Source organism: Schistocerca piceifrons, chromosome 3 (genome assembly GCF_021461385.2).
Source record: "Schistocerca piceifrons isolate TAMUIC-IGC-003096 chromosome 3, iqSchPice1.1, whole genome shotgun sequence".
In the NCBI taxonomy this organism is placed as follows: Eukaryota; Metazoa; Arthropoda; class Insecta; order Orthoptera; family Acrididae; genus Schistocerca; species Schistocerca piceifrons.
The window spans coordinates 906,220,670-906,237,351 of record NC_060140.1 but is presented as its reverse complement, the minus strand read 5'-3'; the positions used below and the strand labels follow the sequence as shown (position 1 = coordinate 906,237,351).

The 16,682-nt window shown below is 34.6% G+C and overlaps 1 protein-coding gene across 2 annotated transcripts in view; it reads left to right on the top strand.

The window, feature by feature from the left end:
• Nucleotides 1–2,346, top strand: part of LOC124790018 (zinc finger protein 721-like) — a 28,440-nt gene extending 26,094 nt beyond the window's left edge. For both annotated transcript variants that reach the window (XM_047257569.1, XM_047257570.1), the window contains one exon: nucleotides 556–2,346. In XM_047257569.1, coding sequence (XP_047113525.1) covers nucleotides 556–848 — 293 coding nt within the window. In that variant the 3' untranslated portion in view covers nucleotides 849–2,346. The remainder of the gene's footprint in view (nucleotides 1–555) is intronic.
• The last annotated feature ends 14,336 nt before the right edge of the window (nucleotides 2,347–16,682 follow it).

Below are 16,682 nucleotides of genomic sequence, written 5' to 3'. Positions count from 1 at the left end.
GTTAACATCTCTAATAACAATGTGAATGAATGAATGTATGTACGTATGTATTTATGTATGAAAGGCTTGCTCTTAAACCATGTGGCATACCAATCACTCATTTATTGATACTCTTCTCAGTACACCATATTTTAATTGACTGTAGTTTATGTCATGAGGGCTCGTGTGTTGTGTCCCACAGGATCTGTTCACTATTTCAAATGACAGTGTTTTTGTATTACTGTTTTAGAATGCATTACATGGACAGATATTCTGCATATTTTAAATTGTGTTTATTCTTTTGCTTGTATCTCTCTGGGTTGAAGTTGCTCACAGTCTACATTAAACTGTTGGTCTGCCTATAATTGGTTGAGTAAGACAGTTCAGAAGGTTGAAGGAAGGCAAGGGCATACTCCCACCAATATGATCAATCCAAGTACAATACTGTAGTTTTCAAACCAAACTTGAAGCTGGGGACAGCTTTGCTTTTACTCTGTGATGTAGTATTAATTATACAGTGCTTGTTTTGCTGTAAAGTTTGCTGTATTTTTTAACAATTTTTCATTTTTGTTTTAGGTATGTTAGCATACAGCAACATGACATCAGCTTGGCGACTATTGGCAAGAAGTGGTGAAGATTTTCAGTGTCTCCGATGTGGAAAAACATATATGCACAAAGGCACTCTTAGTCGTCATGTCCAATATGAATGTGGCACAGTTCCACGATTCACTTGCAGAATATGTGGAGCAAGAAACAGACGTCGTTATGGTCTTACAAATCATCTCATCATGGTACATGGTGTGCAGAAGAAACAAGCTGAATTGAATATAACAGAAAAATATATAGAAAAGACTGAAAAATTTCAGTAGCAATGTAATTCTGTAGATATTCCTTCCTTCTCACTATGGCAAGAGTAATAGTTTTTATATAGCCAGCTACTGAAAATTTTACAGTTGCAGAAATAGTGAAATAATTTGATTGTATGGTTTTCAGTATTTCGGTGAAGGCTTTTGTTTTAATACTGATGTCTTACACTTAATTGTTCTTAATAAGATATATGACATACATGTGTTATACCTTTACACTATATGAGGAGACACACTTATAGACTTACGTGGTAGCTTTGGTGGTTAATTAGGGAAACATATTACAACAAAGATGTCTTTGGTTTCTTTCCCAGCTGTTCACTTTTGAGACCTAGAAATAGGAAAAAGTGTAGTTTGTCATCAGCTAATAAATAATTAAAAATATTCACAAGATGAGAGTGCATACTCACATCTATGTACAGAAAATATGTACTTAAAGGGAAGATGTGGAAACAGAAGTAACAGTGGTATCAAAAAGAACAGAAATTTCCATGTTTGCTTTTTTCATCTCTCAGGAAGTGATGACAAAGGAAATGAAAAGTGAAACAATACAAACAAGATCACAGTCACAACCTAGAAATTAAGAATGGTATTTTTATTATATTAGAAAGGAAGTCATGTAATGATACATTGAATTTTTTTGAGTAACTGAACTATAGATTCTGAGTTGAGCTTTCCCTTCTGGTACATTTTTGGTGTATTTACCTTTTCATCCTTTCCCTCTCCCCTCATTTCCTGTTCATAGACAATACCAAATCCTTGAAACTTGCACTGGTTTTGGTGCCAATGTCAGGTGCACTTTGATGTGTTTACAGTAAGTACAACTTTTTCAATATTAATCAGTTTGTTTCTTATGTTTAATTACTAGTTTTAAGCTGCATGTGTTAATCAGTTCAACAATAAGCTAATTTTATCAAATAATTACAATTTTATATAACAAAGAGACTGAAAGGAGACACTGTTGTCCAAGGGTTCAGTGAGAACTTATTGCTTAGCCACAGCAATTTCTGATCCACTGTGCCATTTTGTCCTCCATTTATATTACAACTTCATTTTCTCTGATTCCATAATCTTAACATTTATATCAAATATAGTTACTGTAATTATTAATGTCTGACAATCCTTCAAGGCTTAATAAATTCTCATTTTTCTTCCATGCTAGAACATTTCTATTATTTGCTTTTTGATGTAACACATTAGTTTTTGAAAACAATCCTAGATCTATTCCTTTACACAGATTGTTGGCATAAAACAGATTGTTGTCATACATCATGTTGTGAAGAGTGGTTCAGTAATGCTTTCCTTCTTTGTTGTATACAACAGTATAATTAAGAACTGATAATTGTGGTGTATGTAGGTTAATGCCTAAGAATGACTGCCAATTTCTCTGTCTTAAATAGATAGCCTGTTTCATATGCATGATCTAAATATTAACAGATTCAGTTATAGGTGAAAATGTGCCTAGCAAAAGTTACCATGAGTATTATTACCTGCTAGTCATATGAACCATAACTTAACATTTTTTGTAAGTGTGTTTTATGCATGTAACACACACTCATCTTATATTGTGATTATGCACATGTAACGGAATTTTCAAAATGAAATAACAGTCTAATAAAACTGGAAACAACTTTTATGCAACAAATGATATTTGGATGCTAATGAATTTCACATGTGGAGTTTTCTAAAATATACATAATCCTTTAAGACTTGTTGTTACATTACTTTTACTTGAGGTGTGGGACTTTATGAGATGTGTTTCTGAAATATCTCAACACTGTGATCCATGTGCACGTATGTTTCATTTTGTTTTAAATATGTCCCGTACAGGAAAGTTAATCAAGTTTTTTGGAGTTATTTAATGGCAATGACAGATCATTAACGTAAATTGAGGAAAGTGATAGTGAAGTATTTTTGGCACTAAGTACTATGATTTAAAATCAGAAGCCTGTGAAAGTTCACAAAAAATACTCACACTAGCTTTTACTGTCAGTTCACATAGCATTTTGTGCGAGGGAGTGAGTATAGTTTCTTTCCTGTTAAGGCATAACATACAAGGGCAAATGTTAAAAGAGAGGTCAGCATGTCATTTTGTGTAAAATCGCTGTGAATTATGTCACAAACAATTCTCTCAAAAACTTGTGAAAAAATTGGCAGGGAAAAGATAAGTCAACAGTTAGATGTTACTTGTTTGTCTTGTAGAATGTAACAATATTTACTTGAATTTACAAATGATTTTAATATCTTTCCTAATGTTACATAAAACTGTGAAGAATTTAAAATTTTTGGTCTATAATGATTTTTATAAATTTATTTTTTTTATATAAATTTATTTTTTTTATATATATAAATTTATCTGCACTTGTGTGTATGAAATCGAATGTATTGGCTTGTTGCAGTTATGATCAGTTCTATAGATTCTATACAAGTGTGATTTTTTAAGCCCTATTCTTTCAGATATTCTTTGGATACTTCTTTTATATTACTCCAGTATTGTTTAACACCGAAAGAACTGATACATTTAGAATTATTCTCATGTTGTATCTCATTAATTGATGTTTCTTAAGATTTTCAGTTTACTGTTTGTTTTGTTAATTCTGTGTGCAGATTACATTTTTTTGGGTTTTCTGCAGTACAGAGCTAGAAATTTCACTTCCTGTTGAGGGAAGAAATTTGCCTCACTACTATTTGCCAAAAAGGAGTAGTAAAGATGATGAGATACTGACACATAGTTCCTAGTCACTAGACTATGAGTCAATGTCCTCCATTCAGTCTCAAACTTCTCCACAATTGCTTATGGATTGAGGACATATGAGATTGTTGGCACTGATCTGTTTTTCACATAGAGTCATTAAGCTTAGCATCCCCATGGTGTCACTGTAAAGAAGTAAGCTATATGCCAGCATCAGATTTCATACTTTCATTTCTCTCTCATCTCCACTCTATCTCTGTTTATTGCAATTACTTACAGTGAACAGGTGCACACAAGGTACAACACTATCACTTTGCAAACATTAGGTGGCAATACCCATGAGGGATGAAAACTGTAATTGTGCGGCCAAATTAAATTTTAGCATTAGTTAGTCAGGGGGTCATATATCTGTTGTCTAATGTCTAATTGTAAATGTATGTAACTTTTTAATGATGACACCGACTACATTTAAAAATATTTAAATATGAATAAATGTATTCCATTCTACTCCTCGAGACCTTTCAATCGATATTGCTTATTATACATGAAGTGCTTCTGCTTGTTTCCACTGATCCAGTGCACTCTTTTTAGGTCTTTATTTCATGATTGGAGGTACTTTCTACCCCTATCATGTATGTTTGCTCTGGTTTTTATTCATCTCATACATAAACTGACACTGATTTACCATTAAAACAAGCTAAAAAATTAAATTTAAGCTTCTCATCTTTGTGACTGCAAAATAAACTACTCTCTATTGCTCCTGTTATAAGCTTCCTTTAAATATTTTAATCAATTTCATCACTTGTGTTTCTTACCTGCATAATTCATATGTGACCTGATACTAGTTCCCTGTCAACAAATTTTAAAGTTGTTCCCTGACCATTATAGTGTGGTTTATTGTATCCTGTGTACTTATTTTGTGGTCACATGCAGATGTTAGAAACATTTGTGATGTTAGTTTAGTTCAGCCAATTTGCCTGTGATAACAATGTTAGCATTGAAAACAAGTTAAAAATATCTACAGTGGTTCTGATTGCCTGTGTTTGTGACTAGATAATAGAAAAACCAATGTTGAAGCTTTTGCTTACATTCATTCATCTGTCATCCTTGAGTATTTGACTGCAAAAAGTAGTTTGAAATACTGCTTGTTATCTTTACGAAAGGTTGTATTTCTAGTTTTACTTTAGCTGCACACCGTTTACACAATGCTTTAATTTGAATATTCCCAAAAGAGCATTTTGTTTGCCAAAAAGTTGTTACATGTATGCATTTTGTTTAAGAACAGCTATATTGGTAATATTCTAGGTGTGTCTGTTAAGGCTTCATCCCCCCACCCCTCTTCCACCACACATCGAAAGGACAACCAGTAGAAATATGAAACAAGTCAAGATACTTCTAAATTAAAGAGAAGCCTCACTGTATTAACAATAAACTACAGCTCACTATATCCATTAGTTGTGCGTAAACAGCTACTTTGAAAAAAAGATGCTTGTCACTGAGTTATTTCAAATAGTTGCTCCTTATCTGCTATTGGTATCTTTATAGTTGCCTGATTATATTTGTACTTTCCTAAGAAAGTGGTCACCTACCTCTACAAACAACAGATCTCTGTGTATGATACACAACTACTTCTCCTGCAGTTCCATGATAGTCACTGCTACTTGCCATTTGGCTTACAGGAATTACAGTCTTTGAATCTAGAATATAAAACCGTCAGACAAGGGCTGCACCAGGGCTCTACCTTAGGTCCCTTGTTGTTCCTATTATATATTAATGACCTTCGAAATGCAGTGTCAGAAAATGGAAATTTTGTCTTATTTGCAGATGACACAAGTATCGGTATAAAAAAAAGTACCCGTGATCTCACTGAGCAGTCAGCTAATGAAATATTTGTTAGTATCAATGGGTGGTTCACAGCAAACGGATTGTCACTGAATTTTGACAAGACCCAGTACATACAGTTTAGTACCTCACAAAGAATACCTGACCCCATAAGTATAATGTATTCAAACAATGAAATTAAAGCTGTAGACAGTGTCAAATTTTTAGGGCTACAAATTGACCACAACCTAAATTGGAAATCTCACACCCTAGACTTAGTGAAACACGTTAGTTCAGCTACATTTGCAGTACACATGATAGCAGAAATAGGTGATTTAAAAATGAATAAGTTAGTTTATTCGGCCTACTTCCATTCACTAATGAGTGATGGAATCATCTTTTGGGGAAACTCCTCTCACAAAGAGAACATTTTCAAAATTCAAAAATGAGTCATTAGAATTATATTTGGTGTCAGTCCTAGATCATTATGCAGAGACCTCTTTAAGTATTCTAACTACTACTTCTCAGTAAATACACTCATTGATGTCCTTTGTCATTTCCAACATGTCACTTTTTACACAAAATAGTGCAAAACATGATTATAACACCAGAACCATAAACAATCTGTATATGGACTATAAAAGCTTCACATTAGTACAAAAAGGAGTCAAATACATGGGTACTCATACATTCAATAACTTATCAGAGCATATCGAAGGTCTTGTAAGTGCTAATGGTTGGTTTCAGAGTGAATTAAAGAACTTCCTGTTGGCCAAGTCCTTCTACTCCATCGATAAATTAAAAGAAAAAGCTTTGACTCTTTCCACTTCCCAGAGACTCCTCTCCAAGAGATCCATGTAAAACGATAAATGTAATGTAATCATTTGTAGGAGTGGATAATGACTATGTTTTCAATTTTCTTTTGAATTAACAGCCAAAAAGGAAACACTTCATTGATGTTTTTCAAGAAATAAACCAAGATGATGTTTCATTTTTCTTTATTATTGCAATTTCTGTCAAGTACTAACTAAGAATTAAGTTTTTGCTATATCACATGATTGGTGTTTATCCACTTACACAGTATTTTTACTACTTGCTTCTGTAGGATCTACATTATTTTCTGACAACAGAACACATTAGCAAGTATTTTATATTGTTACATTGATATTTATAATGACCACAGATTGTTAGTTATATTTGTATAATCAAGTCTTTCATGACTGAGAAAAATGATTTGTGGCTGAAAAAGAGACCTTGGAACATAATTTACTTATAATTTATTGTTCCTCTGTGTGACAGCATTGATAGCATTTCCAATGTGTCAGCATTGATAGCATTTCCACATAAGTATGGCATGTATTGGGACCAACATAAGTCACATCTTATAAAATGAACTGAACAGTGAATAAAGGTTCAGCTTCACCTAAGCACACATCACTGGAGCCATATGAAGCTACATAGCTCATATCAAACATATCATTTGTATAGAAGAGGAAAGTATAATTTGTGTAATAAATTCTCTTCATCATCTCTCTTAGAATAATAATGTGTATTCACACAGCCATATTGTATGTATTGATTATATTTCTGTGTTTGTATGTTTCTGCTCATAAGGTTGGTTACTGAAGCATATACAGTAACTTAAAACAGTGGAATTACAGAACAGTCTAATAAGTTGGTTGCAATTTTCATTGACTCCATTAAACTTTTCAGTGATTAATGTCTGGGAAAGGATGGGCTCCACTTAAATAGATTACATTGAATGACTTTCAGTAAAATGCTCACCGGCTTCTGCTGAATTGTTAAAAGCAAGGGAAACTGATAACTTCTGGAAGTTATACATGAAAAGTAATGATTAGAATTAAAACTGTAAATATAGTGGAAATAGTGATGCTCTTCAAATCATAAACAAACACAAAAACTCCATCCTGATGCATTTGAATGTGAATGGTTTAACAGCAGACTGTTGAAATCTCAGTTACTCTAAAATTGATGAACTGCAACTTTTACTTTCATAATTTGTCAACATAGAGGTAGTCTGCTTAAATGGACACTGGCTCGCAAAAGAATGCATAAAGATTTTAAATAAAATTCATAATTTTAAACTTATCAGCAGCTTTTGTAGAAACAACACATCTTATGGTGGGAGGGTCCTGTGTACTACTTGCTGCCTCTATAAAATATAAGGTGAAAGAAGATTACAGCTGTTCACACAAAGAATTTATTTTTTAAAGCTGTGATAATATCAGTTTGCACAATTCCTGGAAGTTCTCTCACCAAACTTATTTTAGACAAATTTTTATGCCCTTTAGAAAAACTTAGGAAGGAAAATAAGAACCAAATTGTGACTGCAGCAGACTTCAGTTTAAATACATTAGTTAAAAGCAGTGACACTGTAAAATTTCATGGTTTAATCCTGAAATCAAGGCTTAGGTTAAGCTTTATTTCATGCATTATAGAAAACTACCAGTCAGCAATCTGTAGGCCTATAGATGTTGTTCTTATTAATTGTCAGTTTGCTGAGACAACAAAGTTTTGTCTACCTCTAGGGAAATCCATCACTCAGATTTGTTCATTTGTTCACAGAGCACCCAAAAATAGAAAAACTGAAATATAAATTTTATATAACAAGAAATTTTACTAAAGGAAGTTTAGATTAATTTCTTGATAAGCTAAGTGTTATAAACTGACTTTTAGATCACTACGCTTCAAGCTGCAGAGAGACTGAAATATGTTGTTGTCAACCCCTTATTTAAGAAATGCGTCAGGAGAAATGTCAATGACTACAAACCTGTTTCATTGCTGACACCATATTCCAAAATGTTTGAGATGGTATTCTATTCTCGAATAGTATCTCACCCGAATAACAATAATATCCTCAGCAAATAACAGAGGAGCTGAAAATGCCATTTCCATGTTCATTCACCAAACTTTATAAGCATTAAATAATAAAATAGTACCAGCTGGTATTTCCTACAGTCTATCTAAGGAAGTTGACTGTGTCTATCACAGTATTCTCCTAGATTAATTGAAGTCTTATGGGACTGATGGTAAAGCCAACCAGTTGATACTGACATACCTAACCAAAAGAATGCAGAAAGTTGTACTTAGTAATTCAACTAGTGTAGTCCATGGATATTATTCTGACTGGAGAGCAACCACATATAGTGTTTCCCAAGGCTCAATCTTAGGTCGACTATTGTTCTTCATATATGTTAATGATCTAGTAGTGTGCGACAAGCAGAATTACTTCTTTGTGCAGGTGTCACTAATATTGTAATCAATCCAAGCATACCTGACTTTCAGCATCATTATGATTTATTGTGCAAAATAGTGTGTGGAACATGAAACTAACTAAGAAAAACTTCAATAAATTTTTCAATTGTTTTAGGCGCAAACAGGGAAACATTTCCTGCAAAATTTTATCAAAAGATAGTAAAGAGTAAAACGAATTGGAACACACCAGGAATATGAATTTCTAGTGCCAAAGCTTAATGTGAATAGAGACCTTCAATTGTAATTTATATTAAACTCTATAAGGCTGTGTTAAAAATGTTTTATTGGCAGCGGAAAAACTGATGAACAATAATGGAAATTCCTGGATGGAAAAATACATAAAATTAGGGAAAGACAACAACTTCACACAACCATACAGACACTGAAATGTACATTTGGGCCTCTGTGTGGTTGCGTGCTTTTACTCTTACTAGAAAAGAACAAGAGCTCAAAAGCTAGTGTTAACTGTTTCCTATTATGTGTTTCTGTGCACCACACACCAGTCCTCTATAGGTAAATAGTTGTGTTTCCCTTATTTTATGTAAAACTGACAAAAGTATATTCATATGCAAACAAAGAACTAAAACAAAGACAGTCTGTTCTCTAGTGAAATTAAAGTTGGAAGTAAATGTTAAATTCATAAATTAAGATTAAGGGTGATATTAATGTCAACCTTGTTCAGTTGTCAAATAGCTTCAATCAATTCTTTCTCACTGTAGCAAAATCTGATATAGGTATGACAGATCATCAGGACAATATAAATTCATGCTACATAAATTTGAAAGAAAATATTTGTTTAAAAAACTCACTTACACAGATGTGTAAGACACAATGTTATCATTAAAAAATAAAAATTCAGGTGGATAGGACAGAATACCCTCGATGATGATCAGAGCAGCAGACCATATTATTTCACACCCCTTGATTATAACTAGTCCTTTAAACAAGACTATTTCCCAAAAGTCCTAAAATTTGTTGACACGAAGACTCTATATAAAAAGGGATCACCAGAAGATATGGGAAATTGCCATCCTATGTTTTCCTTCCTGTCTTTTCTAAAGTAACTGAAAAATATGTGTCAAAGCAACTTGAAAATTCTGTTATAGAAAATGACATTACTTCTAAAGATTGGTTTGGTTTTCAAACAGGAAAAAGCACCATAAACACAATCAGAGTATTTACAGAAAAACAGAATGTCATGAGACCAGGGTACAAAGTTTCAAGAATATTTTGTATCTAATGAAAGCCTTTAATTCAATAAACCACTCATTACTACAGTAGAAACTTAAGAGGTGAATGACCAAAGATACTGCACTGCAGTGGTTCACCTCTTATCTGATAGAAAAGAAATAAACAGTTATTGTAACATATATTTCAGTTATCTGCTACTCTGAACAGAAAACAATTTCGCAAAGAGGTACCTCAGGGTTCGATACTGAATCTGTACCTGTTCTTGTTATGTGTAAATGATCTGTCATTAAATATTGATGCTCAATCATTCTTATTTGCAGATGGCACCTCAGTGCTAATACAAAAATATATTATAGAAAATAATTCAGATAGTGTACAAAATGTTCTAAGAAAACTGATTCTGTAACAATGGACTTTTGTGAATCACCAGCAATGTGCCCTGTAAAAATAGCTCATAATATTCAGTTGATGACAGGAGTAAGACATACGAAATTCTTGGTCCTAAACCTTAACAGTGTACCGAACTTAAAGACAAATTAAATAATATAGATTTTGCAATATTTATTTTATCTGGTTCCACTCATACAGACACAAGAAAGGCAGCCTATCATAGTTATTTTGAATTAGTTATTCATTATGGGATAATTTTCTGGAGAAATACTAGAAACAGCACAAGGCTATTAATTTTTCAGAAGAAACTCATTAGAAACATGTTTGCTGCCCATAAAAGTAAGGCACATGGCCCATTAATTAAGAAATTAAAAATAATGACAATTCCTTCATTGTACATTTTTGAACATTTTGTTTTTGTTTACAATAAATATTAACTTGAAAATTTCTGCTTTAAGCATAACTATGGCACTCATCACAAAGAGAACTTCAAACTTTCCTCTCATCACTTAAAGCTTTATGCTCAGACACCAATCGTGTAGAATAAATGGTACTACAGATTTTAACCTATGATACAAATAAATTTACATTTTATCATTATAATTTATGTTAAGAATGCACAATTTTTGTCTTCATTACTCAAATAGATGCCTTCTTACTCTAGGAATTCACTAATTTTATAAAACGATTGTTCTCTGAGCAATGTTTTTAGTTTCCTTATGTTATTAATTTCGTTTTTTATATTGATGGGAAGCTTGTTGTATACTTTTATTCCTGACTCGGTTACTCCCTTATGGACTTGTGTGAAAACTGCAGAGCCTTGGTGGAAATTTTTCCTGTGTCTTGTGTTATGCTTGTGAATGTCGCAGTTTTTCTGGAATAATTCCTTGTTGCTGGCTGCAAACATCATCAGTGAGTATATTCATTGATTTGTAACACTAAATATCCTGAATCTTAAAGAGATCTCTGTGGGATGTTCTGTCCCCAAGATCCCACTACTAACCTCCCGAGAAGATAATACCATAGGAGAGTACAGATTTGGAAATATGAAAAACATGGCAAAAGCAATATTTCTCTGTCAACAAGATGAGAAATAGCTTTCAGAGCAAAACATGTTATGCTAAGTTTTTTGACCAGTTGATCAGTTTGCTCTTTCCATCATAGTTTGCTGTCTATCTGGATGCTAGGAATTTTGTATGTGTGATTCATAACTTTTTGGTTGTCAGTCTCCTTGTTTACTATCGGAAACGGTATAATGTTAGTTTTTGAAAAAAAAAAAAAAATTTGGGTTAGGCTTTTTGCAGTGAGCCATTTGTGTACTTGGTTCATGACTGTTAGGGCTGTATCTTGCATTGTGGAATTGAGCCCTTGATCAGAATACTCGTATAACCAGCAAACATGCCTATTTTTGCTGTGTCATTAATTGTAACTGATAGATCATCGATATAGATAAGGAAAATGGGTGGGCCAAGGATTGAGCTCTGGCGGACTCCACATTTTACATTTCCCCAGTCTGAGTTTACTGTTACACCTGTGTTCATTAAGACAACTGTGTTTCCTGTTCAAAAGTCACAGGCCTGTGAGCCCAAGAGTACACACATTATTGTTGACCCTCACAAATATTGAGATAGGTATAATCTTCTGAAGAAGGGAGCTAAGTGATCAAAACCATTTAAGGAATTAAATTCCCAATATAAACTCATTGCTGATTATTTCAATACATACAACTACAGTTGCTGAGGATGGATAAAATGCTAAAACAAAAATACATTACACTACAAGAGAACTAATAAATGAATGTTCCTTCCACAGATCCGAAATAAGGTGGTTCTCATGCAATTAGAGAAGTCAGAAATGTAATATGTTAATTAATTAATTAGTGCATATGTAATTCCAGTGCTATTAGTCAGGCAACTTCTAAAACAAAAAGTTTGGAGCACATACTTACAAATATCATATTACAGCACTGAAGCTGTTCCATTATCAACTATTTCATAGCATTTATGTTATGTTATATAGCTAGTAATAAGCACATCAGTTATTCCTGTCAAAAAATTCATCAGAGTGTAGATGGAGTTGACAATCAATAAGTCTTCTAGGATCCTCTGAAAAGTACTTTCTTTTTATTGTTATCTTTAGTCCAAAAGGAAATTTGATGCAACTCTCCATGCTAACCCATCCTTTGCAAGCCCGCTCACTCAACCCCTTGCAACCCAAACAGATACTCCCTGATTCACTTCATTACCTCTTCATAAGTTACGCAGTTTACCATCTAACCTACAGCATTATTTGGTAGAACCATATTTCAAAAGCTTCTTTTCTCTTCATGTCTTTACTGTTTATGTTCGTGTTTCACGTTCATATAAGGCTACACTTGAGACAAATACCTTAGAAGAGACTTCCTAATACTTAAATGCTTGTTAGAGATTAGCATATACTCTCAAGACAAAAAAAAATGACACTCCATGAAGGAATTACGCAAATGGGACAAAAATTGGTAGATGTGATGGACATGTATAGACATTTTTTTTTTTAATGAATGATTTATTCAAGAGAAAAAGCTTCACAAATTGAGCAAGTCATTAATGTGTTGCTCCACATCTAGCCCTTATGCAAGCAGTTATTTGGCTTGCCAATGATTGATAGAATTATTAGATGTCCTCCTGAGAGGTATCATGCCAAATTTGATCCACTTGTTGCGTTAGATCTTCAAAATCTTGAGCTTGTTTGAGGACACTACACACAATGCCCCAAACAGTCTCAATTAGGGAGAGATCTGGTGACCTTGATGGCCAAGATAGAGTTTAGGAAGCATGAAGACACGCAGTAGGAACTCTTGCCATGTGCAGGCGGGCATTATCTTGCTGAAATGTAAGTCCAGGATGGACTGTCATGAAAGGCAACAATATGTGGTGTAGAGTATCGTTGACATACTGCTGTGCTGCAAGAGTGCTGTGGATGACAATCAGTGAGGTCCTGCTGTGAAATGAAATGCCACCACAGACCATCACTCCTGGTTGTTGAGCTATATAGTGGGCAACAGTCAGTTTGGTATACAACCGGTGTCCAAAGTGTCTCCAGACATGTCTTTGTTGGTCATCAGCACTCAGTTTGAAGCAGGATTCATCACTGACGACAGTTCAATTCCAATCAATGAGATTCCAGGCTGAAGAAGTGTCTGGAGATGCTCTAGATAGTGGTAGGATATCAACCAGACTGTCGCCCACCATATGGCCCAACAAGCAGGCCTGGGTGCCATTTCATTTCATAACAGAACCCTTCAGTTGTCATCCACACCATTCTTACAGCACAACAGTACATTGATAATATTCTATGCCCTGTTTCATTGCCCTTCATGGCAAGCTATCCTGGGATTATGTTTCAGCAAGAGTATGTTTGCCCAAACATGACAAGGGTTTCTACCATTTTTCTTCATGCTTGCCAAACTCTTACCATGACCAGGAAGGTTGTCAAATCTCTTCCCAACTCTGAGCATTATGGACAGTGCCCTCCAACCAGCTCAGGATTTTGACAACCTAATGTACCAATTGGACAGAATTTGACACTGTATCTCACAGGAGGACATCCAAAAATTCATTAATCAGTGCCATGCTGAACAACTTCTTTCATGAGGGCCAGAGGTGAACCATCGTGTTACTGACCTGGGCAATTTGAGAAGCTCTTTCTCTTGAATAAATCACTCAATTTTTTCTGAAATTGTAATCATTAGTTTGTCTGTAGATGTACGTCACATTTCCCAGTTTCCATCCAGTTTGGATAATTCCTTCATGGTGCATCACTTTTATGTCTTGTCTTAGAGTGTATTTGTCTTGATATTGACAATCTCCACATTTATATCACCTTTACTTCCACTAGCATTGGTTATTTTGCTGCACAAAGAGCAAAACTATTCAAATATTTTTAGTATCTCATTTTCTAGTCTGATTCCTTCAGCATCTTATAGAGTAATTTGACTATCTTCCAATGCCACTGTTTTATTTTTGTTGATGTTCATGTTCACCTTCTAATACATTTTCAAATGATATCAATTCTGTGCAGCTGATCTTCCAAGTATTTTGCTGCCTCTGACAGAATTACAGAGTTATCAGCAAGTATCTTCTTCTTGAACTTCAATTGATCTAATTTTGTTCTTGGTATCATTCGCTGCTTGCTCTAAGTATACGTTAAGTAGTAGGGGGATAAGCTACAACCTAATAGTAGCTAAACTTTTTATAATTGATGACAAAATATTGAAGATACGTGTTCCTTAATAATGGACACTTTTCTGGACCAAATTGATTGACTTCAGGGTACTTCCTTTAAGTATACTAACAGTCAATTATGGCTAGTGGTAATCCACTGTTTACACATATACAGGGTTATTACAAATGATTGAAGCGATTTCACAGCTCTACAATAACTTTATTATTTGAGATATTTTCACAATGCTTTGCACACACATACAAAAACTCAAAAAGATTTTTTAGGCATTCACAAATGTTCGATATGTGCCCCTTTAGTGATTCGGCAGACATCAAGCCAATAATCATGTTCCTCCCACACTCGGCGCAGCATGTCCCCATCAATGACACAGAAAGAAATCGCATGGGGTTAAGTCGGGAGAGCGTGGAGGCCATGACATGAATTGCTGATCATGATCTCCACCACGACCGATCCATCGGTTTTCCAATCTCCTGTTTAAGAAATGCCGAACAGCATGATAGAAGTGCGGTGGAGCACCATCCTGTTGAAAGCTGAAGTCGGCGCTGTTGGTCTCCAGTTGTGGCGTGAGCCAATTTTCCAGCATGTCCAGATACATGTGTCCTGTAACGTTTTTTTCGCAGAAGAAAAAGGGGCCGTAAACTTTAAACCGTGAGATTGCACAAAACACGTTAACTTTTGGTGAATTGCGAATTTGCTGCACGAATGCGTGAGGATTCTCTACCACCCAGATTCGCACATTGTGTCTGTTCACTTCACCATTAAGAAAAAATGTTGCTTCATCACTGAAAACAAGTTTCGTACTGAACGCATCCTCTTCCATGCAACCGCGCCAAAAATTCAAAGCATTTGACTTTGTCATCGGGTGTCAGGGCTTGTAGCAATTGTAAATGGTAAGGCTTCTGCTTTAGCCTTTTCCGTAAGATTTTCCAAACCATCGGCTGTGGTACGTTTAGCTCCCTGCTTGCTTTATTCGTTAACTTCCACGGGCTACGCGTGAAACTTGCCCGCACGCGTTCGACCGTTTCTTCGCTCACTGCAGGCCGACCCGTTGATTTCCCCTTACAGAAGCATCCAGAAGCTTTAAACTGCGCATACCATCACCGAATGGAGTTAGCAGTTGGTGGATCTTTGTTGAATTTCGTCCTGAAGTGTCGTTGCACTGTTATGACTGATGTGAGTGCATTTCAAGCACGACATACGCTTTCTCGGCTCCTGTCGCCATTTTGTCTCACTGGGCTCTCGGGCGCTCTGGCGGCAGAAACCTGAAGTGCGGCTTCAGCCGAACAAAACTTTATGAGTTTTTCTATGTATCTGTAGTGTGTCGTGACTGTCACATGTCAATGAATGGAGCTACAGTGAATTTATGAAATCGCTTCAATCATTTGTAATAGCCCTGTATTTTACCAGTATCTTATACACATAGGAATTTTCCTTTTCCCACCTGATGTCTACCGGGAAACTGTTGTACATATTGATAACTATTATATATGTTGGTACTAGAAAGCAAAACTCAGCTTTGAACCTAACCTTCATATGGGGTACTATATATTTACCTGTATTTTAAAATCTTCATCAATCAGTACTTAAGATAAAATAAATTATTTTTTGAAATCCTGTGAATATAATGATTCATAAATATTTTTATTTATTTTTATAAATAAAGTGATCTTTTTTGAACAATTTTTCTTTTGTAAGTAAATTTCATTGCACAAAGTATTAAGATATGGTATTGTAGTGTTACCTTTATTATCTTCTCCTCATTAGCTATTGAAACAACCTCGCTTTGTAATGTAATTTTAATTTTCACCCAAAGGCACATTCAACACAGCGCGGAAAAATACACATCTTTCGTATCAAGACAAGAGAGAGAGTGCCATCCATTAGTTCTTAAAAACAAAAACCTACGCAAAAGTAAAAAGACGAACAAAATTATGTATAAAAATCGGTCGCTGGTGCAGTGCTCTTCTGCGTGCGCGATCGTAAATTATATCTTTGTATTGGCGGAGGCGCGGAAGTCAAAGTACCATTACAGTATATTTAAATTACATAATATAACTGCCACTAAGAAATTCTCATTTTTAAGCAGTTGTATCACAATACTAGTTTTAGAAATACCTTGAGTATTGTCTTTCTTTGAACAGAGCTTTTTAACAAATTCCTTGATATCATAATGGACAAGTGTACAATCTATCACGGAATATCAACTTTCCCAGCACAATTCATGGCGAAATACTCTACATAAC